Source organism: Bufo gargarizans, unplaced genomic scaffold (genome assembly GCF_014858855.1).
Source record: "Bufo gargarizans isolate SCDJY-AF-19 unplaced genomic scaffold, ASM1485885v1 original_scaffold_926_pilon, whole genome shotgun sequence".
In the NCBI taxonomy this organism is placed as follows: domain Eukaryota; kingdom Metazoa; phylum Chordata; class Amphibia; order Anura; family Bufonidae; genus Bufo; species Bufo gargarizans.
The window spans coordinates 342852-370311 of NW_025334759.1; the positions used below are offsets into that span (position 1 = coordinate 342852).

General features: G+C 44.8%; 1 protein-coding gene and 1 pseudogene across 4 annotated transcripts in view; both read right to left on the reverse strand.

Annotated features, from left to right (window-relative positions):
- Positions 1–381: 381 nt before the first annotated feature.
- Positions 382–27460, reverse strand: part of LOC122924242 (pulmonary surfactant-associated protein A-like) — a 57780-nt gene continuing 30701 nt past the window's right edge. For all 4 annotated transcript variants that reach the window (XM_044275174.1, XM_044275175.1, XM_044275171.1 and 1 more), the window contains one exon: positions 382–911. In XM_044275174.1, coding sequence (XP_044131109.1) covers positions 538–911 — 374 coding nt within the window. In that variant the 3' untranslated portion in view covers positions 382–537. The remainder of the gene's footprint in view (positions 912–27460) is intronic.
- Positions 22905–23002, reverse strand: LOC122924244 (annotated as a pseudogene).

Consider the following 27460-nt stretch of genomic DNA (forward strand, 5'->3'; position numbering starts at 1 on the left):
AGTATTGTATCACTAGCACAGCGGATTCCCTATGCCTGTTTCTGCAATGCACAGTGTTCTATACCACTATACAGTCTCTCTGCAGCCAGGAAATAGCTGTTTTTTTAACGCGATTGGTCACAAATAAATTCAGATCGAATCAAATCTTTTTGTGAAATTCGGCAAAAAGTGCAAATTGAATTTTTTAGATACTTGTTTCATCTCTAATTGTGACATACAGTGTATTGAATGTCTGAGATCATAATTTTCTCTAACCTCTACTGTTAGAGCGCAATTGTGACTGTGTATTGCAGCCAATGTTCCCCTTTTGATCACGTACAATATACTACACAATGCAGTCGGTCTGCCAGTCATGAAAATCATGCTTATATCATCAACCAGTTTATATCATCATCACACATAACCAAGTGTTTATTGCTTGTTACATATTATATTAATGGTATTAGAGTGAACGCAACTTTATTGGGTAAATACTTTGCTCAATTAAACAAAAAGAATGATTGCTGACTTTCTATCATCCCAACATTCATTTTGATGTTAAAATTCACATACATTCAGTCTCTTTTCCTCACACCGTCTGTCATTCCACTTCCCATCTAGTTGCATTTCAACACAGTCTTCTTCTCCTTTTTGATTGGGTTCTCTAATATTCCAATTTGAATAAGTAATTGAATTTCCATCTGAGTATCGAAAAGTACCTTCTGTTTGAATGTCAGTTATTCCCAGGAATGGAAACAAGTTGTAATTCTGTGCAATATTTAAAATAGCATTATTCTCTTCTGAATTTCTTGGTGTGGCTAACTGACCACCAGCTTTCAGGCATATTGCTTTTGTCTCATCATATGTTAGCTGTTTCCCACTTGTAACAAATATTTTTTCTCCAGCAATGGCCCCTCTAGCAAACAGTAGGGCTGAAAGAAATGGAACAATGAAATAAACATCAATTATCAACATAAACTTTTTTTGCTGTGAAATTCTAAATTGCAAAAATGTAAAAAAGGATAAATAAGGCAGCTCAGCATTGAAGGTTCAGGAATGGTAAGAGAAAGATGATAGTGATTAATAACTGTTACTGTTATGGGGTGTCTGTGGCTGTCATTGGTATATGGGTTATTTGTGATTATTGCTGTTATGTGAGCATTTGTGGCTGATGCTATTATCAGAGCATCTGAACCTCAGTGCCATTCTCTCAGGAAATTTACTATCAATAATGTGCTAATACCGGAACTTGGGGGTTCATTTTATCAGAGGTTAATTGATGACTTGGCATAAAACACATTATTTTTACTGCTATCTTTACCCTTTTCCTAAACCTTTAAGCTCAAGCCTAAGTTTAATATGTTAAAAAAATATATATACACATTCTAAATATATATCCTTTAAAGGGGCAAATGTAACAGCTTTCCAATTAACTCACTATCTCCAGTGGCTGGTTTCTCAGATTTCACTGAGGGTCACATGACCTGTGATGTCAGCTTCTCTCCCTGTGCTGATAATGTTTGTTTACAAGCCTGTAAACGAGACGTCACTGTGCTGGCCACGCCCCCCTTCACTGCTCTCTGCTAGGATTCTTAACCCCTTCAGCTGCACACATTGGGTATCTGCAACAGTGACAATCCTGGGCACAGGAGCTGAAGGACTAGAGAGAGCATTGCACAAGAAGGTAGGGGAAGATCCTGTGTGTATAGGCAGTGTCATTATACAGCTGGAACTTGTAGTTCTACACTTACAAGTTGCTGTTGATTCTCTCAGCACTCAGAGAAGTTCTTGTATCCACTCCCTTAGCAGTGTCATTGTAAAGCTGGGACTTATAGTCTTACACATACAACATGCTGCTAATTCTTCTTAGCACTCAGGGCAGCTCTTGTAGCCACTCCCTTAGCAGTGTCATTATACAGCTGGGACTTGTAGTCCTACACATATAACATGATGCAGAGTCTCCCAGCAGGCAGACATGTCACTCAGGGCAGCTCTTGTAGCCACTCTCTTAGCAGTGCAGGTGGAGGGGCAGAGATTGTTTTTATTGCACGTAAACAAAGGGCCAGAAAAGAACCAGGGAAATGAGGATATATATATATATATATATATATATATATATATATTTGTTTGTTTTTTGCATAAAACTTGCTTAGCTTAGTTATATATTGCTGTCCATCAGATTTTCTGTGCTATATTATTATTTTTTCATAACTCGGACAACCCCTTTAAATTCCCCATCCTTTCTTTATCTGACATTGGCTGTGATACCGGTGCCAAATTTTAAAAAAATGGAGCATTAAAACATATTGTAAAGTGATCATAGACCCCCTTAATTATAATAAAATTATCATTTTGTAGTATTGCAGAATATAGACAATATTTTATTATTACTTTCAAAGTCTGTGTTCGTTTAAATAAAGCTTGTTGGCTGGAACGCACAAGCTTTTAAGCTGTGGGCAGTGGGCACTTGGAAGCCATCACAGTCATGCCTAGTATTGGCATGGCTGTGTTTGGCCGGCGCACCATGTGATGTGCATGCATAAATGCCAGATCACATGGTGCACGCCATTCTGCTCCAACTAGTGAAGGGACAGGATGCTGCTGCATGAAGGGACAGTGTTAGGCCTCTTGCACATGACCGTATGTTTTTTCAGATTTATTGCGATCCGCAAAAAATTGATCCGCAAAAAATACGGATGACGTCCGCGTGCATTCCATTTTTTGCGGAACAGCTGGCCCCTGATAGAACAGTACTATCCTTGTCCGTTATGCGGACAATAATAGGACATGTTCTATCTTTGAACGGAAAAACTGAAATACAAAAAAGGAAGGCATATGGAGTACTTTCCATTTTAATTTTTGCGGATCCATTGAAATGAATAGTTCCGTATATGGTCCGTACACGGAATGCAAAAAAACTGAACGGACAAGGAAGAAAAAAAATGTTTGCATGAAAATTCTGCAAAAGATGCGGACAGCAGTCTGTGTGCTGTCCGCATCCATTGCTCCGTTACGTGGCCCCGCATGTCCTATTCTTGTTCGTTTTGCAGACAATAATAGGCATTTCTATAATGGGCCTCCTGTTCCGTTGCGCAAATTGCGGAAGGCACACGGGCAGCATCAGTTTTTTGCGGATCCGCAAATTTGCGGACCGCAAAAAACGGTACAGTCGTGTGAACGAGCCCTTAGGCTTTTTTTTGTTTTAAATAAGTCTGCTGCTTTATTGATCAGTGCAATATAACAGCTTTGCACCAGTGACACAGAAATACAATACGTAATCATGCTGTTCAGTCTAAGGGTTGTTTCACACGAGCGGATGCCGTGCGTGACATCCGCTCCGTGAAAGAGTGCCAAGACCCGATGCAGACTGCAGAGGCACGGAGCATTAACATGACTGATAATGCTCCGTGCCTCTCTGTGTCCTCTTTACTGCAAAATCACAGTGACAACTTTATCTCACAGAGAGGCACGGAGCATTATCAGCAATGTTAATGCTCCGTGCCTCTGCAGTCTGCATCGGGTTTTGGCACTCTTTCACAGAGCGGATGTCACGCACGGCATCCGCTCGTGTAAAACAGCCCTAAGGGTGACTTGTAGGCATTTTTTGTCAGTGCAATCCAACACCTTTGCACCAGTGACAGGGAAATATAATACTTAATCATGCTTTTCAGTCTGTGGGTGACCTGTAGTCATCTCTGGTCGGTGCAATACTACTCCTTTGCACCAGTGACACGGAAATACAATAATCTGTCTGTTAATTATGTCACTGACACATAGCAATTTATGGGCTCAATAAACCCTTTCCTTGCTGTTGTGACATGGAAATACAATAGTTAATCCGTCATTTAATTGTGTCGCTGAGACATAGCTATTTTAGTGGCCGTTAAACCCTTTCCTTGCTGTTGTGACACAAAAATACAATAGTTAATCCATGAGTTAATTGTGTCGCTGACACATAGCTATTTTTGGGCCTACTAAACCCATTCCTTGCCGTTGTCACATGGAAATACAATAGTTAATCCATCAGTTTATTGTATTGCTGACACATAGCTATTTTTGAGTCCGCAAAACCCGTTCCTTGCCATTGTCACACGGAAATACAATAGTTAATCCGTCAGTTCATTGTGACACATAGCTATTTATGTGGCGACAAAAACCTTTTCTTACTCTTGTGACACGGAAATACAATAGTTAATTAGTTTGATTGTGTCAGTGACACAAAGCAAATGGGTTTTCATTAACCCCTTCAGGACCCTGCCATTTTTCACCTTAAAGACCAGGCCATTTTTTGCAAATCTGACACTGTCACGTTATGTGGTGATAACTTTAAAACACTTACTTATCCAAGCCATTCTGAGAATGTTTTCTCATCATATATTGTACTTCATGACAGTGGTAAATTTGATTCAAAATATTTCATTTTTAATTTATAACAAAAATATAAAATTTACCAGAAATTTGGAAAAATTTGCAACTTTCCAAATTTAAATTTCTATACTTAGAATATAAAATAGGTAGTAATACCTCCTAAAATAGTTTAGTTTACATTTCCCATATGTCTACTTCATGTTTGTATCATTTTGTAAATGACATTTTCTTTTTTTGGGACGTTAGAAGGCTTAGAAGTTTAAAGGGAACCTGTCACCTGGATTTTGGGTATAGAGCTGAGGACATGGGTTGCTAGATCGCCGCTAGCACATCTGTAATATCCAGTCCCCATAGCTCTGTGTGCTTTTATTGTGTATAAAAACCGATTTGATATATATGCAAATTAACCTGAGATGAGTCAGAGCTTGAAAATATGACTCTTCTCTGGTCACACAAGTAAGATATGACTCTTTTATGTTAATTTGCATATGTATCAAATCGTTTTTTTTACACAATAAAAGGACACAGAGTTATAGGGACTGAATATTGCGGATGTGCTAGCGGCCATCTAGCAACCCATGTCCTCAGTTCTATACCCAAAATCCCGGTGACAGGTTCCCTTTAAAAGCAAATCTTAAAAATTTCCAAAACCCAATTTTTTCAAGACCAGTTCAGTTATAAAGTCACTTTGTGGGGCTTACATATTAGAAACCACCCATAAATCACCCCATTTTAGAAACCACACCCCTTAAGCTATTCATAACTAATTTTACAAACTCAGTTAACCCTTTAGGTGTCCCACAAGAATTAAAGGAAAATGGGAATGAAATTTTAAAATGTAACTTTTTTTAGAAGATTGTCCATTTTAATCAATTTTTCCTGCAACACATCAAGGGTTAACAGTCAAACAAAACTCAAAATCTATTAGGCCCCATGCACACGGCCGTTGTTCACGGCCGTGTGCGGGCCGTGGAACCGCGGCCTGGATCCCTTCCTGTGAGCTGGAGCGCACGGCGTCACTGGTTGCTATGACGCCGTGCGCTCCCTGCTGCCGGCACAGTACAGTAATACACTGGTATGATCTATGAACAACGGCCGTGTGCATGGGGCCTTACTCTGATTGTGGAGTTTGCAGAAACACCTCGTATGTGCTCAAAAGCGGATGTATAGGCGCACAGCAGGCATTAGAGTGGAAGGAGAAAATATGGCTTTAGGAGAGCGGATTTATCTGGAATGGTAATTGGAAGCTATGTCGCTTGTGAAGACACCCTGAGGTGGCCCTACAGTGGAAACCCAAAAAAGTGACCCCATTTTGGAAAGTGCACCACCCGTAAGAACATTTTAAGGAGTGGAAAGGATACTTTTCAGCAAACAGGTGTCTCACAGTGGGCAGAAACACGTGCTAAAGGATTTAAAAGCACACAGCGGGCAGACCCCAATTTTTCACTTTCACAAGGGGTTAAAGGAGAAAAATGCACCCCACATTTTGTTCCTTATTTTCTCCCCATTCAGGAATCACCCCATATGTGCTTGTAGCCTGCTGTATGGGCACAGCAGGCAAATAGTAAAATATGTACTTTTCTGGCAGGCCTAAATTGGCAGACATGGATTTTAGGTTCCATGTCACATTAAAAAAAATTCTTGAGGTCCACAGATTTTCTCCCCATTCAGGAATCACCCTATATGTGCTTGTAGCTTGCTTTATCGGCACACAGATGGGAAACAGCAAAATATGGATTTTGCTGGGCTGAATTGGCAGACATGGATTTTAGGTTCCATGTTGCATCAAAAAAAAAGGTTCCCAGAAAAAAACAAAAAACAAAAAGTGACCCCATTTTAGAAAGTGCACCACCGTAGGAACATTTTAAGGGGTTGAAAGGGAACTTTTCAGTAAACAGGTGTCTCACAGATGGCAGAAACACTTGTCAAAGAATTTAAAAGTGTCACGATGTGCTCTGTGGGTGGTTCCAGGAGGCGGGGACTACCGAGGCGTGCTCGCGTCATCAGCGCACCCCGCGTCGCCCGTTCCTGTGGCTGAGTGCCAAGCTGATTACTCGACGCTTGGCTGTATGGGCTCCATTAGAACTCAGAAGTCATGTGACGCTGGCCACGTCACATGACTCCACTAGTGCACTATTTAAACAGGCAAACTGCTGGCCACAGATTGCCTTTTATTGAGGTTCTTCCTGCATGATACTCACCTGGTTTGTTTGTTCCTGCTTGGCTTCCAATTTCCTGTCCGTCTCATCCTCTGGTCTTGGCGTGCTCTCCTGGTTTGACTTCGCTCTGTCCTGACGATTCTCTGCTTGCTCCTCCGGTACCTTTTCTGCTCTCTTGGTTTTGACATGGCTTGTTTGACCTTTCTGTTTATTTGTTGTTTGTCTCCCTTGCACTATCCTAGCTAAGAGTTTGTCGACCAGTTGTCCCTTGTCGCTAGGACTTGCGAGGCAAGTAGGCAGGGACAGGGGTGAGGGTGGAGCTCGTGGTGACTACCCCACCCCCTGTGTGTTACAAAAAGCACACGGCTGTGAAAATCATTAATTTCTAACGATAATTAGTTTTTTCTTAGTCCTAACAGCAGCACAGTTGGGTTTAACTACCCCCCGTGGACTGGTAGGACCGGCGGAAGTTTAATGAGCCCAAGTACCAATAATAAACTTTACTCCCTTACAAAAGGAGGGAACCGCCCCCCAGCCCACTGTGTTTATAGCAAAAATAACTTTACTAGGATGGGATATTTGTGTGCTGCTGTTAGGACTAAGGGAAAACAAATTATCGTTAGAAATTAATAATTCCCCTATATCCTATCAGCAGCACAGATTGGGAGATAGCAAGAAGAACCCCTAGGGAGGGCCCTCATGCCTGGCAGAACTAAGAATGGTCTGCCCAAAGGCCGAAAACTCAGCTACCCTGGCGTCCAGTCTGTAGTGGGAGATGAAGGTTGATTCAGAGCTCCGGGGGGCAGATTTACAGATTACATCCATAGGAAGGAGACTTCTATTAGCAAAAGTAGTAGAGACGGCCCTAGTGGAATGGGCCTTCACAAACTCTGGAGGATCGAATGCCTGAGAAACGAAGGACTCTCTTATGGCCTCCTTAATCCAGCGACTAATAGAAGTCTTGGACGCCTTACGGCCTTTAAACTTACCGGCAAACAGGATAAAGAGGTTCTCATCTATCCTGAACTCCCTAGATCTATCCACATAGATCTGGAGGCATCTCGAGATATCCAACAGATGTTTGACTGGATCTCTGGAGGAGGTAGAAAGAGAATACAAAACTGGCAATGAAATAACTTGGTTGAAGTTTTGAAATGATGGAACCTTGGGCCTGAAGTATGGAAGAAATCTTAGGAGAACCCGGTCTTGTAGAAAAATTGTATAGGGTTCGTGGACTGAGAAAGCTTGAAGCTCCAAGACCCTCTTGCCGAGGTTACCGCCAGTAGGAAGCCCAACTTCAAAGTCACAAATTTCAAATCTACCTCCTCCAAAGGCTGGAAAGGGAGAGATGCTAACCCCTTGAGTACAATTGATAAATCCCACTGAGGGATGGGCTTCAGTACTGTAGGCTTCAATCTTTCAGCTCCTTTGAGGAAGCGTTTGATGAGTGGGTCCCGAGAATAGGATCTGTTGAGGCAGGCCGAAATGGCAGAAATCTGGACCTTCGGAGTAGATGGAGTAAGGCGTTTGTCAAGGCCGTCCTGCAGGAATTGAAGTATCGCAGAGAGGGGGCAGATCTGAAAACGCCACGTATTTAGAGGCACACCAAGACGAGAATATCCTCATGATTCTGGAGTAGGCTTTTTTGGTACAGTCTGCTCTTGAATGTAACAATGTTCTCAGGACCGACTCTGAGAGCCCTTCTATTCTGGGAAGGGACTGATCAACCTTCAGGCTGTCATGTTGAATCTGTTTAAATCTGGGCAGAGATGAGTTTCCCAATACACCAGGATCTGCTCAGGGGGGAGCCTCCAATAATGCCCTTGACTCATCTGAATGATATCATCAATACCCTCGGTATCATGGAAAACGGAGGGAAGATGTAAGCCAGCCTGGACCTCCACGGTATTGACAGAGCATCTGTCGCCAGGGGGTTGTCCTCCCTGTAAAGGGAGCAGAACCTCTCCACCTTGGCATTGAACATCGTTGCCATGAGATCTACCTCTGGCAAACTCCACTTGAGAACTATCTGCCTGAACATCTCCGGATGCAAGGACCACTCCATCGTCGGTAGACCGCGTCTCAGGTGATCTGCGATCATATTGAGGGAACCTCGAATGTGGATGGCAGACAGGTGGGAAAGGTTTGACTCTGCCCACCGAAGAATCATCACGATCTCCAAAAGGAGGGGTAGAGATCTTGTGCCAGCCTGCTTGTTGATGTACAGAACCGCAGTCATATTGTCTGACTGTACTTTCATTGCCCTGCCCCAGATTCGGGGGCGAAGTGAAAGAGGGCTAGCCGGATGGCTCGAATCTCGTGGAGATTGGAAGAGAGTAGCCGCTCCTGAGGAGACCAAGTCCCCCGGACTGGGGAATCGTCTAGGTGAGCACCCCAGCCTACTTGGGACACGTCCATTGTCAATATGACTCAGGATGGCTGGGTTATAGACTTCCCGCCCGGGAGATGGAACCACCATCTCAGGAAGCTTTGAGTTTGACAAGACAGGGAGCACTGGGAATCTAGCCAATCTAGCAGGGCTTCCATCCCACTTGGAAAGGACCTCCGACTGTAGAGGGCGGAGGTGCCACAAAGCCCAAGGGACTGCATCCGCAGCCGCTGATCTGAGCCCCAACACCTCAGCAAACCTGGTGTTAAAGTGGTCAAGGACAGGCTTATCCTTGAACAGATGGTCAAATGTCGGATCATTATGGGGTGGGCACTGCAATGTCAAATCGCTTCCGGGTCATGGTGTTACTGTAAATTGGAGTCTGGTAGAAAATGTCCAAACTCCAATATTGTCTAACGTTTGGCTACTTAACAATGCCCATATGCAGCATGAGTCCCCAAAACTTCATCATCTCTGCTGCATTTACTGGGGTCCAACCTAGGGGTCTAGCATATGGCGATGTAGGAATATGAGCAATGACTTTTTTTGAATATAAATTGGTTTGGGCCACCATTAAACTTACAAAATCTTCAAAGAAGACTTTGAAAAAATCGAGTTCAGTGAATCCCGCACAATCTATCTGCATTCTGGATCTGCCCTCAAAATCCAGAATTTGGGGCTGATAATAGTCAGGGGGTAGGGTCCCTGGGGCGCCTTCTAGAGGGTCCCTCATCATGATGATGATGAAGAGGGGGTAAAGGAGTAGAGGAATGTGGCATCCTCTTCTTCCTCACTAGCAGATTCAGTATCAGAGGTAAAGGCATATGCCTCTTCGCACAGATAGTATATGCATGCAAAAATCTACACTAACACTACCTAACTAAAATTTATTTTTATATGTAACACTAAATATATTTAGTGTTACATATAAATAAATTTTATATGTAACACTAAATATATTTCTTTCACCTTCCCCCAAAAAAAGGAAAACTGAGCACAAAAGCGAGTGGTAAAAAATGTTTTACTTATTGGTACAGTGTGCTGACACTGCAGTATTTTTTTTTACTGCAGATACAAAAAAAAGAATACTAGATAAAAATTTACTTATATATACAGTGGATATAAAAAGTCTACACACCCCTGTTAAAATATCAGGTTTCTGTGATGTAAAAAGACAAAGATAAATAATATCAGAACTTTTTCCACCTTTAATGTGACCTATAAACAGTACCACTCAATTGAAAAATAAACTGTAATCTTTTAGATGGATGGAAGAAAAAAAAACTAAAATAATGTGGTTGCATAACTGGGGATGTAGCTGTGTTAAGAATTAAGCAATCACATTAAAAATCATGTTAAATAGGAGTCAGCATACTCCTGCCATCATTTAAAGTGCCTCTGATTAACCTAAAGGTCAGCTGCTCTAGTTGGTCTTTTCTGAAATTTTCTTCGTCGCATCCCACAGCAAAGCCATGGTCCACAGAGAGCTTCCAAAGCATCAGAGAGATCTCATTGTTAAAAGGTATCAGTCAGGAGAAGGGTACAAAAGAATTTCCAAGGCATTAGATATACCATAGAACACAGTGAAGACAGTGATCATCAAGTGGAGAAAATATGGCACAACAGTGACATTACCAAGAACTGGACGTCCCTCCAAAATTGATGAAAAGATGAGATAAAAACTGGTCTGGGAGGCTACCAAGAGGCCTACAGCAACATTAAAGGAGCTGCAGGAATATCTGGCAAGTACTGGCTGTGTGGTACATGTGACAGCAATCTAGAGTTGATGCGATACCAAATTTTTGATTTGATTTCGATACCATAAAAAAGTTTTGCGATACTCGATGGCATCCGATGCCACGCAAAAAAAATAAAACAAAAAAGCCACGTGCATTCCGATTTTTTTCTATTTTAATAGTTTGTACTTTTCGGACGTGGCGATATGTGATATGTTTATTTATTTTTTATATATTTTATATGTAATTTTTACTTAATATTTTGGTGGGTTAGGACTTTAGACTCTCCCTGCTGCTCTGTGCTTTGTGCACACAGCAGCAGGGAGCCGACTATGGTAGCGTCCTTGCTGCTATGGCAACCGATCGGAGCCCCAGGATTACACTGCTGGGGCTCTGATCGGAAGCTGCTACTGCACCACCAATAAGAGGAGGTGAGGGGACTCTGTGGCCACTGCCACCATTGATTTTAATACTGGGGTAGTTGAGGGGGGGAGGGGGAGCTGCGCCACCAATGATTCTAATACTGGGGGGGAGGAGGCGCACTGTGCCACCAATGATAATTAACCTTTATTACAGGAGGTGGGTACTGGCAGCAAATCAGCGGCTGTTAACCCCTCAGGTGCCACACCTGAGGGGTTAACTGCCACTGATCGCAGCTCCCTGTCAGAGGCAGGGTGCCGGCTATGTGATTCTGCTACCGGCACCTGCCTCCTGTATTATGTGTTAAAGACGACATTTCATGGGTCCGGACTTAGTTAAGTTACCAGGCTACATAGACAAATATTACATTGCCGATTTTTCGACATCAAGACAATAATCTTGAATTTGAGTATTTTTGAATATATGACGAATATTTGACGAAATATTTGTGAAATATTGCAAATTTGAATAATGCCCCTGCCGCTCATCACTATTCTAAACCTAAACATCAATTGCATAACTCGGCATCTAACTGCAATGCATGAGCTGCAGTGGAGTAGACACCTCAAGAACCACGGAATGTCAAAGGTTCCTTCTGCTCCCTTTTCTGCTGCAGTCTCGGCCTCTTCCTCCCCCTCTGGAAAAACAGGGGCACCTGCCACCCCTCAAAATGAGGATGTCACAGCAACACCATCACCACCACCATCGTCACAAGCATCTCCACACTGTCTCATGGAAGCTTTTTGCTGTCCATCCCCTAAACACTGGAGAGAAAGAGAAAGTACCCACCTACCCACCCATGAGCCCTAGTCCTTAATGCCAGCATTTAAAATTCCTGGCCTTTGAAATGATGTCATTCCATCCGGTGGAGACGGACAGTTTTACAAACATCATGACGGCAGCTGTACCACAGTACATGGTTCCCAGCCGCCACTGCTTTTCAGGTGGGCCATCCCTGCCCTGCACGAAAAAGTCAGGTGTGCACTGCGCAATGCCATGAGTGGCAAGGTCCATATAACCATTGATACATGGACCAGTAAGCATGGGCAGGGACGTTATATCTCCCTAACTGCCCACTGGATAAATGTAGTGGTGGCTGCACCTGAGGCGGAAATCGGTTTAGCGCACGTCCTAACACCACCGAAGATTGATGGATGTTTCTCAGTCCCCGTGTTTCCTACTCCTCCTCCTACTCCGCTTCATCCTCCAGTTCCTCCTCTACCACCTCCTCATCACATCAGCGCAACACCTGCACCATCAACTTCAGCATAACCAGGGGAAAACGACAGCAGGCTGTTCTAAAACGAATATGTTTGGGGGAAAGACCCAACACTGCACAGGAGCTGTGGGCGGGCATGGAACAACAGACCAATAAGTGGTTGCTGCTGCTGAGCCTCAAGACTGACCTGTTTGTGTGTGACAACAGGCGAAATCTCATAGCAGCTCTGTGCCTAGCCAGTTTGACGCTTAACCCTTGCCTGGCACATGTGCTGAATTTGGTGATGCAGAGGCTCCTTAAAAATTACCTTGATATATCATAGCTACTTTAGAAAGTGAGGGCCGTCTGTATGCTCTTTCTCACCCTGTTGCTGCTAGCCTGTCTGTGCTGCAGTGTAACTTTGGCCTTCCCGCTCACTGCCTTATATGCGACATTCCCACAAGGTAGAACTCCACCTTGCATATGCTGGAGAGATTGTGCGAGCAGCAGAAGCAAGCCTGTTCACTTTTTTTTTTTACAAAGTGAGCCCTGATAAGGCTTACTGAGGCTGGGCTTGATGCAGTGAGTGGGCCTATAGAGGTTCTGAGCAGGGGTGCTGCTAGGGTTGCCACCTTTCTAAATAAAAAATACTGGTTAAAGTTAAAAAGATTGGTGTGGATTAATATGGGTGTTATTTGATAATATTTTACATTTTGCTCCTTTTTTTTGAATAAAATCAAACTTTTTACTGTTCGGGACACCCTAAGAATTTTTATTTTTATTTAGCATCTATTTTTGAAATGCTTCTGTGGGGATTCAGAACTCACAACCATCTACATTAAAGACAAGAACCCTAACCAATTAGCTATAAAGAAACAAAAATACCAAACTTCAAAAAAACTAAATTTAGCCAACTAAGAGGGGCCATAGGCCTAACTAACTGGGACAAAGGCCTCACAAATAAAATACAGCCACAAAATGGGATATTTTTAAAAGCATCCTAAAATCTGATTGTGAGAGGTACATACCTTATGGGAATAAAAGGTTAAGGAACAAGAAAATAGAACTGTAAAGCAATAAATGACAAAAAGAAAGCATTGAAATCACTAAAAAAGAGGGTAGCGAGGCAGCACTGAAAAACTATAAGAAAAAAAAATTGAATATGTAAAAAACAAATAAAAGCAGCCAAATTAGAGACTTAAAGATTAATTGCCAAAGAGAGCAAAACTAACCCTAAAATTATATAAATAGTAAAAAGTATAACTCTAAAGGTGTCGGCCCTCTACAGAGTAATGAGGGGAAGTTGCAGAGAGTGATGAGGAGAAAGCAAAGCTATTAAATATTTTTTTCCACTGTATTCACTGAGGAAAATAAACTGCCAGATGAAATGCAGAATATAAATTCCCCATTAAAAGTGCCCTGTCTGACCCAGGAAGAAGTACAGCGGCGGCTTAAAAATATTAAAATAGACAAATCGCCAGGACCAGATGGCATACACCCCCAAGTCCTAGGAGAATTAAGTAATGTCATAGCCAGACCCTTATTTTTGATATTTAAGGACTCTATACTGAAAGAGAGAGTTCCACTGGATTGGCACATAGCAAATGCGGAGCCAATATTTTAAAAGGGTCCAAAAACAAAGCCTGGAAACTATATGCCGGTAAGTTTAACATCTGTCATGGGTAAGCTGTTTGAAGGTTTTCTAAGAGATGCTATCTTAGAGTACCTCAATAAAAAAAATATGCAAATAATGCCATATCAGCATGGCTTCATGAGGGATTGGTCATGTCAATCAGTTTCTATGAAGAGGTAAGTTCTAGACTTGACAGTAGTGAATCAATGGATGTTGTATATCTGGACTTCTCCAAAGCATTTGACACTATATCGCATGAAAGGTTAGTATATAAAATGAGAATGCTTGGAATCTGAGAAAATGTCTGTATGTGGGTAAGTAACTGGCTCGGTAATAAAAAAACAGAGGGTGGTTATTAATGGTACACACTCAGATTGGGTCACTGTCACTAATGGAATACCCCAGGGGTCAGTATTGGGCCCTATTCTCTGCAATATATTTATTAATGATCTTGTAGAAGGCTTGCAGATGGCAGCTGCTGCCAAGACCAATAAGATAATAGGTTGCATCAAAAGGGGCATAGATGTCTGTGATGAGAACACAGTCCTACCACTTTACAAATCACTAGACAGACCACACATGTGTACAGTTCTAGGCTCCTGTGAACAAGGCAGACGCAGCATAGCTGGAGAGGGTTCAGTGGAGGGCAACTAAAGTAATAACTGGAATGGGGGGACTACAGTACCCTGAAAGATTATCACAATTAGGGTTATTCACTTTAGAAAAAAGACAACTGAGGGGAGATCTAATAACTAAGGATGAGTGAACCCGTGGAAGTTCAGGTTCGCTTGGTTAAGCCGAACTTCAAGTCAAAGTTCGGGTTTGGGACCCGAACTTGCCCCCAAACCCAGACCCCATTAAAGTCACTAAGGACCCGAACTTCACTTTATTATTTTACGTTATAACATGGTTATAACGGAAAATAATAGCATTCTTAAGAAAGAATGATAAATAAAATGGTCATTGAGGGGTTAAAAATAATTTAAAAAAAAAAATCAAAAACTCAACTCATCTACTTGTTCCCACAGCCGGTATCCTCTTCTTTCTTTTTTCTGTTATGATGGAAAATAATAAAATCACCCGAACAACGAACCCAAACTTCAGGTACCCGAACTTGCAAAGTTACAGTTCGGGTTCGTTCAACCCTAATAATAACTATGTATAAATATATCAGGGCTCAGTACAGAGATCTCTCCCATCATCTATTTATCCCCAGGACTGTGACTGACAAGGGGACATCCTATGCGTCTGGAAAAAAGGTTTGTACACAAACATAGAAGAGGATTCTTTACTGTAAGAGCAGTGAGACTATGGAACTCTCAGCCTGAGGAGGTAGTGATAGTGAGTTCACTAAAAGAGTTCAAGAGGGACCTAAATGTATTTCTGGAGTGTAATAATATTCAGAATAACTTCACACACACGCTACTGTGCATTTCCAGGTCTAATTCTGTCACTAAATCCATACCGGTCACCCAGCGCCTAAATACTAGGCCTCAAATTTATATCCCGCTAAATCTGTCGTTACCGCTGTCCTGTTGTGGATGGGCAAGTTATTTAGTGTCCGCCAAAGCGCTTTTTTTGTTCTGGGTTGAAATACAATTCCCAATTTAGCAATTTCATAATTTAGTGGTTTCTGCTATATCAGAGCTATTTGAAATCTATCCCTAAAAGGGTATATAATATTCAAGGTGCACATAGGGTCATTCAGAATAACTTCACACACACACTACTGTGCATTTCCAAGTCTAATTCTGTTAGTAAATCCATACCGGTCACCCAGCGCCTAAATACTAGGCCTCAAAATTATATCCCGCTACATCTGTCGTTACCGCTGTACTGTTGTGGCTGGGCAAGTTATTTAGTGTCCGTCAAAGCACATTTTTTGTTCTGGGTTGAAATACAATTCCCAATTTAGCAATTTCATAATTTAGTGGTTTCTGCTATATCGGAGCTATTTGAAATCTATCCCTAAAAGGGTATATAATATTCAAGGTGCACATAGGGTCATTCAGAATAACTTCACACACACGCTACTGTGCATTTCCAAGTCTAATTCTGTCACTAAATCCATACCGGTCACCCAGCGCCTAAATACTAGGCCTCAAATTTATATCCCGCTGAATTTGAATACAATACATTGGGCCAAATAATATTTTTGTTGTTGTGGTGAACCATAACAATGAGGAAAACATCTAGTAAGGGACGCGGACGTGGACATGGTCGTGGTGGTGTTAGTGGACCCTCTGGTGCTGGGAGAGGACGTGGCCGTTCTGCCACATCCACACGTCCTAGTGTACCAAATACCTCAGGTCCCAGTAGCCGCCCAAATTTACAGCGATATATGGTGGGGCCCAATGCCGTTCTAAGGATGGTAAGGCCTGAGCAGGTACAGGCATTAGTCAATTGGGTGGCCGACAGTGGATCCAGCACGTTCACATTATCTCCCACCCAGTCTTCTGCAGAAAGCGTACAGATGGCGCCTGAAAACCAACCCCATCAGTCTGTCACATCACCCCCATGCATACCAGGGAAACTGTCTCAGCCTCAAGTTATGCAGCAGTCTCTTATGCTGTTTGAAGACTCTGCTGGCAGGGTTTCCCAAGGGCATCCACCTAGCCCTTCCCCAGCGGTGAAAGACATAGAATGCACTGACGCACAACCACTTATGTTTCCTGATGATGAGGACATGGGAATACCACCTCAGCGTGTCTCTGATGATGACGAAACACAGGTGCCAACTGCTGCATCTTTCTGCAGTGTGCAGACTGAACAGGAGGTCAGGGATCAAGACTGGGTGGAAGACGATGCAGGGGACGATGAGGTCCTAGACCCCACATGGAATGAAGGTCGTGCCACTGACTTTCACAGTTCGGAGGAAGAGGCAGTGGTGAGACCGAGCCAACAGCGTAGCAAAAGAGGGAGCAGTGGGCAAAAGCAGAACACCCGCCGCCAAGAGACTCCGCCTGCTACTGACCGCCGCCATCTGGGACCGAGCACCCCAAAGGCAGCTTCAAGGAGTTCCCTGGCATGGCACTTCTTCAAACAATGTGCTGACGACAAGACCCAAGTGGTTTGCACGCTGTGCCATCAGAGCCTGAAGCGAGGCATTAACGTTCTGAACCTGAGCACAACCTGCATGACCAGGCACCTGCATGCAAAGCATGAACTGCAGTGGAGTAAACACCTTAAAACCAAGGAAGTCACTCAGGCTCCCCCTTCTACCTCTTCTGCTGCTGCCGCCTCGGCCTCTTCTGCTGCTGCCGCCTCGGCCTCTTCCTCCGCCTCTGGAGGAACGTTGGCACCTGCCGCCCAGCAAACAGGGGATGTACCACCAACACCACCACCACCACCTCCGTCACCAAGCGTCTCAACCATGTCACACGGCAGCGTTCAGCTCTCCATCTCACAAACATTTGAGAGAAAGCGTAAATTCCCACCTAGCCACCCTCGATCCATTGCCCTGAATGCCAGCATTTCGAAACTACTGGCCTATGAAATGCTGTCATTTAGGCTGGTGGACACAGACAGCTTCAAACAGCTCATGTCGCTTGCTGTCCCACAGTATGTTGTTCCCAGCCGCCACTACTTCTCCAAGAGAGCCGTGCCTTCCCTGCACAACCAAGTATCCGATAAAATCAAGTGTGCACTGCGCAACGCCATCTGTAGCAAGGTCCACCTAACCACAGATACGTGGACCAGTAAGCACGGCCAGGGACGCTATATCTCCCTAACTGCACACTGGGTAAATGTAGTGGCAGCTGGGCCCCAGGCGGAGAGCTGTTTGGCGCACGTCCTTCCGCCGCCAAGGATCGCAGGGCAACATTCTTTGCCTCCTGTTGTCACCTCCTCCTTCTCGGCTTCCTCCTCCTCTTCTTCCACCTGCTCATCCAGTCAGCCACACACCTTCACCACCAACTTCAGCACAGCCCGGGGTAAACGTCAGCAGGCCATTCTGAAACTCATATGTTTGGGGGACAGGCCCCACACCGCACAGGAGTTGTGGCGGGGTATAGAACAACAGACCGACGAGTGGTTTCTGCCGGTGAGCCTCAAGCCCGGCCTGGTGGTGTGTGATAATGGGCGAAATCTCGTTGCAGCTCTGGGACTAGCCAATTTGACGGTGCAGAAGTTCATACACAACTACCCCGACATGTCAGAGCTGCTGCATAAAGTGCGGGCCGTCTGTTCGCGCTTCCGGCATTCACATCCTGCCGCTGCTCGCCTGTCTGCGCTACAGCGTAACTTCGGCCTTCCCGCTCACCGCCTCATATGCGACGTGCCCACCAGGTGGAACTCCACCTTGCACATGCTGGACAGACTGTGCGAGCAGCAGCAGGCCATAGTGGAGTTTCAGCTGCAGCACGCACGGGTCAGTCGCACTACAGAACAGCACCACTTCACCACCAATGACTGGGCCTCCATGCGAGACCTGTGTGCCCTGTTGCGCTGTTTCGAGTACTCCACCAACATGGCCAGTGGCGATGACGCCGTTATCAGCGTTACAATACCACTTCTATGTCTCCTTGAGAAAACACTTAGGGCGATGATGGAAGAGGAGGTGGCCCAGTAGGAGGAGGAGGAGGAGGAAGAGGGGTCATTTTTAGCACTTTCAGGCCAGTCTCTTCGAAGTGACTCAGAGGGAGGTTTTTGGCAACAGCAGAGGCCAGGTACAAATGTGGCCAGCCAGGGCCCACTACTGGAGGACGAGGATGAGGAGGAGGTGGAGGAGGATGAGGATGAAGCATGGTCACAGCGGGGTGGCACCCAACGCAGCTCGGGTCCATCACTGGTGCGTGGCTGGGGGGAAAGGCAGGACGATGACGATACGCCTCCCACAGAGGACAGCTTGTCCTTACCCCTGGGCAGCCTGGCACACATGAGCGACTACATGATGCAGTGCCTGCGCAACGACAGCAGAGTTGCCCACATTTTAATGTGTGCGGACTACTGGGTTGCCACCCTGCTGGATCCACGCTACAAAGACAATGTGCCCACCTTACTTCCTGCACTGGAGCGTGATAGGAAGATGCGCGAGTACAAGCATACGTTGGTAGACGCGCTACTGAGAGCATTCCCAAATGTCACAGGGGAACAAGTGGAAGGCCAAGGCAGAGGAGGAGCAAGAGGTCGCCAAGGCAGCTGTGTCACGGCCAGCTCCTCTGAGGGCAGGGTTAGCATGGCAGAGATGTGGAAAACTTTTGTCAACACGCCACAGCTAACTGCACCACCACCTGATACGCAACGTGTTAGCAGGAGGCAACATTTCACTAACATGGTGGAACAGTACGTGTGCACACCCCTCCACGTACTGACTGATGGTTCGGCCCCATTCAACTTCTGGGTCTCTAAATTGTCCACGTGGCCAGAGCTAGCCTTTTATGCCTTGGAGGTGCTGGCCTGCCCGGCGGCCAGCGTTTTGTCTGAACGTGTATTCAGCACGGCAGGGGGCGTCATTACAGACAAACGCAGCCGCCTGTCTACAGCCAATGTGGACAAGCTGACGTTCATAAAAATGAACCTGGCATGGATCCCATAGGACCTGTCCGTCCCTTGTCCAGATTAGACATTAACTACCTCCCCTTAACCATATATTATTGGACTCCAGGGCACTTCCTCATTCAATCCTATTTTTATTTTCATTTTGCCATTATATTGCGAGGCTACCCAAAGTTGAATGAACCTCTCCTCTGTCTGGGTGCCGGGGCCTAAATATATGCCAATGGACTGTTCCACTGTTGGGTGACGTGAAGCCTGATTCTCTGCTATGACATGCAGACTAATTCTCTGCTGACATGAAGACAGATCCTCTGTTACGGGACCTCTCTCCTCTGCCTGGGTGCTGGGCCTAAATATCTGACAATGGACTGTTGCAGTGGTGGCTGACGTGAAGCCTGATTTTCTGCTATGACATGCAGACTGATTCTCTGCTGACATGAAGCCAGATCCTCTGTTACGGGACCTCTCTCCTCTGCCTGGGTGCTGGGCCTAAATTTATGAAAATGGACTCTTACAGTGGTGGGTGACGTGAAGCCTGATTCTCTGCTATGACATGAAGACTGATTCTCTGCTGACATGAAGCCAGATTGTCTGTTACGGGACCTCTCTCCTCTGCCTGGGTGCTGGGCCTAAATTTATGAAAATGGACTGTTGCAGTGGTGGGTGACGTGAAGCCTGATTCTCTGCTATGATATGAAGACTGATTCTCTGCTGACATGAAGCCAGATCCTCTGTTACGGGACCTCTCTCCTCTGCCTGGGTGCTGGGCCTAAATATCTGACAATGGACTGTTGCATTGGTGGCTGACGTGAAGCCTGATTCTCTGCTATGATATGAAGACTGATTCTCTGCTGACATGAAGCCAGATTGTCTGTTACGGGACCTCTCTCCTCTGCCTGGGTGCTGGGCCTAAATTTATGAAAATGGACTGTTGCAGTGGTGGGTGACGTGAAGCCTGATTCTCTGCTATGACATGAAGACTGATTCTCTGCTGACATGAAGCCAGATTGTCTGTTACGGGACCTCTCTCCTCTGCCTGGGTGCCGGGGCCTAAATATCTGAGAATGGACTGTTCCAGTGGTGGGTGACGGGAAGCCAGATTCTCTGCTATGGGACCTCTCTCCAATTGATTTTGGTTAATTTTTATTTATTTAATTTTTATTTTTATTCATTTCCCTATCCACATTTGTTTGCAGGGGATTTACCTACATGTTGCTGCCTTTTGCAGCCCTCTAGCCCTTTCCTGGGCTGTTTTACAGCCGTTTTAGTGCCGAAAAGTTCGGGTCCCCATTGACTTCAATGGGGTTCGGGTTCGGGACGAAGTTCGGATCGGGTTCGGATCCCGAACCCGAACATTTTCGGGAAGTTCGGCCGAACTTCTCGAACCCGAACATCCAGGTGTTCGCTCAACTCTAGTAATGACATATTTATATGATTTTTTTTACAATTACTAAAAAAAATAAGAAATTAGATACTTATGCTGTATATGAATACCTAATGCAAGAGAAACTTCTATAAGTTTTTTCAAGAACAGTTAAGCATTTAGCTCTATGGCTCAGTGGTTAAGGTTCTTTCCTTCAATGTAGATGGTTGCGAGTTTGAATCCCCACAGAGGTGTTTAAAAAATAGATATCCTGACCCCCATAACTTTTTTATAGTTATTTTAACAGAGATGCTAATGTTTTGCGGGACGATCTGTCATTTTTGACAATAACATTTTGGGGTGTGTATGATCACTTTTTATTCAATTTTCTTGGGAGATAAAGTTATGAAAAAATGGCAAATCAGCCTTTTTAAAAAAAGAAAATTCTGCTACGCCATTCACCATATGGCCTAACTTTTTTAATATTTTAATAGTACGGGCGTTTTCGCATGCGGCAAAGCCCATAATGTTATTTTCCTTTTTGTTTATTTTTATTTTGGGGAAAGTGGGGTGATTTTACATTCTAAGTTGTTTTATTTTTTGTTTTTTTACTTATTTTTTTGTTTTTTACTTTTTTTTATTACTTTTTGTTAGGTTCCCAAGTGGACCACAACTTGCAATAATCAGATTGCAACTTATACAGAATAATGAAAATTGCTCCATTATTCTATATAGAAATAACTACATCACAGTTCAGTGTGGCCATCTGGTTGCCTGAACTGGAATATACTAACAATGAGCCTGGAAGCCAAGTACAGGCTGCGGCTCATTTTTAGAACAGGGTGATTTCCCCGATTTTCTGATGTGGGAAAGATCGCCTGAAGAGGAAGCCTGTGCTTTCGGTTTTTAATACACTCAGATGCCGTGAGTGAGGGAAACTCATGAGGGGGCATGTGGTGTATTCTGGGGCCATCAGGGTGCAGATCTGTGTGAAAAGCTTTATGGGGTGTAAATCTGTGAGGGAGGGCCGGAATCGACAGAATGTAACTGTGTTGTTAGTACATGAATACAAGATTTGGGGCCCTACTTTTGATTTTGCCCAGGGCCACATTTTGTGTAAAACCGACCCTTCCTCTGTGGAAGGGCACCTGGGGCAGTGGCAGGTTTTGCACAGGTTTCAGACATGCATGAATGACTGGATGGGTAAGCTTCCCTGGATGGCCATCCATGACAAGTTCTTTTGCCCATTGGTTAATCTGTCTGAAGGCATTAGTGAGACGAACATATTTTAATTTTTTTATAGAAAATGCCTTTATTACAATCAAATTATCAAACATACATACTTAGTACTTAATAAACAGATTTTTTTTAAGCCCAAGGAGCGTGCTTTCTACACCCGTGCAACAAAATTGCGCATCGTGCCCCAGAAAAATGTGCACAAGGTTATAGTCCATCACAGGCCCTCTCCATAAGAGAAGCGCCCCTATAAACCTTTCCCAGTCCCTCCGGGCCAGAAGGCTCCTGCAAGGGATCGAGACAAAACAGGCAACCCACAGCCGAAGCCGGGAGTACGCCAAGACAACCCTCAGCCGAAGCCGAGGGTATGCCTAGTCTGTGCTCCGGCTTTCGCCTAGGCTGCCACCCAAGGTGTCGAAATGGAGCTTCAACAACTAGGTCTGCGCAATTTTTTTTTTTTTTAGGTGGTTGTGGAACCTTATGGCCACACACACCCCTAGGCCTCTAGGGGGGTACCCGTAAAGGCACTGCAACCCAAGAAATCCTTGTGACAAACAAATGTGGAAAGTGAACACACAGTGAACAAAAAAAAAGTTTACGTTTATAAATAGTGAATGTATGCTGAGACTCAGCCCGGGCATCCGGCCGGAATTATAAAAATTCCTCCTCCTTACGCTAGGCCTGACGGCCGGGCAAAGAATAGAGGTGTGTGCGCTCAAAATGTGAGAAAGTGAAGTGTGTGCAAATGTGCAATTACTCATTGGGCTCTCACCACCAGTGTGTTCAGGCATCCCAGGGTCGCCACTCCTGGGGCACTTCTGCACCTTGGGATTTCAAACATCTTAGCTCCTGGCTTAGATCCAGCAGAGCTCTTGGTCACCTAGGATAGGGCATTAATGGCTGAAGCCATACACCTTAGGGATGCTGTGTGGTTCTCTGTTCTACATCCTGGCAGGGCTCTGTCCACCAGGAATTGGTAAGAACAGATACTACACTTGATCTTAGCCAAAAGGCCGAGAAGCAATCTCTGAAAGGGCACCTGGGGCAGTAGCGGGTTTTGCACAGGTTGCGGGCGTGCATGAATGACTGGATGGGTAAGCGTCTCTTGATGGCCATCCATGACAAGTGCTTGTGCCCATTGGTTACCTGTCTGAAGACACATTAGTACTGTGAGACAAACAGATTTTTTTGTTTAACTGAAAACACCTTTATTACAATCAAATCATCAAACATAATACTACTTGCTTACAAGTACTGTGACGCAGCGCAGGCCACGAGGCAGCACTTAATGAATACTTACAATCATCTGAGAGCCACAGAGTGACCGTTTTGTGCTTGTATGTCCTGGGTAAAGACTGCAGCTGCTATGCAAAGTTCATCGAGTGCAATAAAGGAAATTATGAAGCAGCTGGTGCAGGCCAATGAGCAGCAACAACAGGCCAATGCACAACAACAACAGGCTATGGAGCAGTTTACTTAATAAACAAACAGATACTACAGGTGATCTGAGTTACAAGGCCGAGAACCAATAATCCTGAAAAGGGTTCGGCGCCGAGGCCGCCGTTCGCCGAAGAAGAACACTTTTCAAGGCGACAGCTTCCAGGCCCCAGCCCCATTCCAGGAGGCATTTCGCTCTCACAAAACAGGGAGATCATCCGTCCGCCGCTCTGCTCTCATCAAAATGCTCTTCAGGTTTCCAATCTGCATAACACCACCCACCTGGTACACTTTCCCTTTTCCTCACACGTACGTCCTGTTGCCAAAGCTTCTCTACCCTCCTCCCCATCCATCACTCACTCACTCACTCGTAAAAGATAAAGAGGGAGAGTGGAAAAGGCATGAGTGACATGTATGTAACACCCCAGAGTTGTGTTACTGCACGTCCTCTACCCCGCTACTATCTTCTAAGAGCCTTTATACTGTCATCTGATAGGATTTTGCTCATGTCTTTCACAAATTTGCATATAAATCCATGTTAAATGCAATTGTTCATGTAATTTGCCTGGTTATCAGTAGGTGGCAGCAACACATTGGAAGGTACAAGTTTAGTGTTTAGTAAATCTGAGCTGGAAAGGATTATTCCAGCTTAGCTCCCCCTGTGTGTGGAGAAGTGGGCTGGTCCCAAATCCTGCAGCATGGGTGGAGAAGGAAGTTAGAAGGTAATTGTACTAGCCACCCCTGTTGAGAAGGCTGTGTGATAGTGTCCAGGAGACTCCCTGCATAGGATAGACTGCAAGGACAGTCATATATCCAGTCTGAGCACCTTCAGCTCAGCTGAATGAAGAAAAGCAGAAACTACTGACAACCTCCAGAGTTCCAGGAAGAAAGCATCCCCTGCAAACCCGTGAGATAAATCCAGCCCTAGAAGAAGCCAATTCCTCCTCAGCTAGTCTGTACCCAATCAGGAGAAGGTACAGATAAGTGCAGAAGCTAACCCTGCCACAGTTAAAGAGCTACCAAGAAGACTTTTTATCCCGCAAGGTCCACATTTAAAGCAGAAGTACTCATTCCTGCCAATTATTGCCAAAACCTGCTGAGACCAAGAGACCAAAGCTGTATACCTGCCTGGATGCAAGTTATTTCAAGTAAAGAAACGTTTGAACTTCATTTAAAGGTCTAGTCATAATTTATTCTGCCAAGTTCCTCTATTACTCCTACTATCACTACACTCAAACTCATTGCAAGTGAGCCTGGCTGTACCCAGGTAGGAGACACCGTGACACAATTATCACTATCCTACAGAGAAATTATAAGTCATTACACCACTCTGGCATTCCTAATCTGGGACATGTGTTATAACACCTTGGAAGGGCCCTGGGATAGTACCCTGCGCACGCTGCAATTGGCGTCATGACAAATACAGGATATATTATCCACCTGACCCGGCCACTGCATTAAAGTGGTGTCAGCGTACCCATTCCTGGTCACTGCATGTACATAACATCAAATGGGGGGCAAAAAGAGAGACAGGAGGAAGGAGAAGGAAGTAGAAAAAAAAAGAAGAAAAAAAAGCATTCTTGACTGTGATGTCAGGCCCCATTGTTCAGCCACTGACTAGCCCCTTGTGACACCTGGCGTCTATTGTCCAGACAGGGGGCCTGGCTGCTGATACATAGAAAATGCTGGACAACTTTATCGCTCCCAAATCCAGTTCAGAAGCTCCACAAGAGGGAGACACAGGCTGACTTCAGGAATGGAAAGGAGCCTCTTCTAGGGCCATGTTCATCCTCGAAGCCACACCTGGGACCCCTGTCCTTATCAAAGCCGCGGCTGGGCCTTCATGTAAGCCTGCTGTTGCTGTGCCATGGCCTGTTGTTGCTGCGCCAGGGCTGTTGTTGGACACATAAAACATATTTTTCTCTTTTTATCCTCTGCCTGTAATCTCCGCTGCTGCTCCATGGCCTGTTGTTGCTGCACATTGCTTCCTCCCCCTCCTCCTACCCCTATTCCACCTACACCTTCACTTTCCCTTCCTGCTCCACTCTTACCTCCACCTCCTGGCTTAAAATAATTGTCTTGTAAGTGACCTTTAACCATTTTCTGGGGTGTGGCGGGTATATTTCTCTACTCTCTAATCTAAGACAATAATTTGGAGCCAGGAGGTGGAGGTTCGAGTGGAGGAGGAAGGGGACGTGAAGGTGTAGGTGGAATAGGCGGAGGAGAAGGACCATTGCACTCGATGAACTTTGCATAGCAGCTGCAGTTTTTACCCAGGACATACAAGCACAAAACTGTCACTCCGTGGCCCTTAGCAACCTGACACAGAACTGACGTACAGATGGAAAAAAAAAAAAAAACAGTGTTGGCTTCCTCTCCCTCCTCCTCCGCCTATTCCACCTACACCTTCACGTCCCCTTCCTCCTCCACTCGGACCCCCACATTTGTTATGTATGTTATTTAAGTCATTTCCCTAGCTACATTTGTTTGCAGGGCAATTTTACTGCTCTTACCCCCATTTTGGATCCTTTTGCAGGCTTCTAGCCCTTTATATAACTATTTTGCAGGCCTTTTTCAGCCCCAAAGTTCCGGTCCCCATTTACATCGATGGGGTTCAATGTGCCGGAACCAAACTTTAAAACGAAGTTCGGTCGAACCAATCAAGCCCGAACATCCACCAGTCCGCTCATCACTCCCCAAGAGACTTTGGTGATAACGAATTTCACTGCTCCAGAGCCCATACATTTTAATGCTGCACAGTATTAAAACAAAGCTTTGAATGAATCGACTTTGGATCTTGGATCCGAAGCTCGATTCACTCAACACTATTGATGATCTATCCTCAGGATAGGTATCAATATCAGATTGGCGGTGGTGTCTGACACCCGGGCATCCCTGCCAATAAGCTGGTTGAAAAGAAGGCTGCCCTCATTGCAGCTGTGAGCATGTGTAATTAAAAGCCAGCCCTTCCACTTCAATGCGATGGCTCGTTCCTACACAAGTGTATAGGAACAAGGTAGTATAGTAATTTAGAATACAATGTAAACCAAATTCCAATACAATATATTTCTTGTAAAAATCCAAACAGAAAGAAAAAAAAACGTTTGGGAATTTTGGTCGGCAGAGTGTGGAATATTGGTAAATGCCTATAATGTATATAAAAAAGTACTGTACATGCCTGGAAGAAGGAGTAAAAAAATAATAGAGCAATAAAACTAAATGGGGGGGCGGAGCCAGCGTCTGAGCCGAGAGGACATGCTTTGCTGAGCTCCGTGCATTACCTTGCCAAGGGACTTGCCTACGTCCGAAACCAACTGCTGAAATGGTCAAGATTGGAGGGCAGAAGACCACGGACACAGGTGCGATGCCCAAATCCCATAACCAAGGCGTGGGGATGACAAAATACCTCAAAAAACAGACCAGCGCAGCTGTGGCAAAAGAATCCAAGATGGCGCAGGCGGACGAACGCACTCCCGCCGAGACTGAGGAAGGCCCCTCCGATGATGATAGCGATGGAGGTGAGTCGGTAAACTCACGTCAATTACCAGTCTCTAGACGCTTCATTAAACAAGCCCTAGCTGAAGCATTATCCCCCCTTAAGCAAGAAATCTCCAGCCTCACGCAGGAAATCCAGCATGTAGGCCATAGGGTGGAATCGCTAGAGGCCACACAAGCGGCAACCTTGGAGCATAGCACAGCCGTGGGGCGATCTCTCTCCTCATGCCAGCGCCACATTAACTCTCTCTATGCTGCAATGGAAGATCAAGAGAATCGCAGTCGGCGAAATAATCTCAGATTCAGGGGCATACCGGAAATGGTGCCTGCAGAGGAACTTGCGAATACTGTCAAGAAGATTGCTTCGTCTCTTCTGGACAGAGAAGAACCTCTAAATATGATCATAGAAAGAGCGCATAGGGCCCTGCGACAAAAACCAAAGGACTCTGATCCACCCAGGGACGTTATATGCCGCTTTTTGAACTTCCTTGACAAAGAACAGATACTTGCAGCGGCCAGAACAACTAATACCATCTCTCTAGGTGACGCGT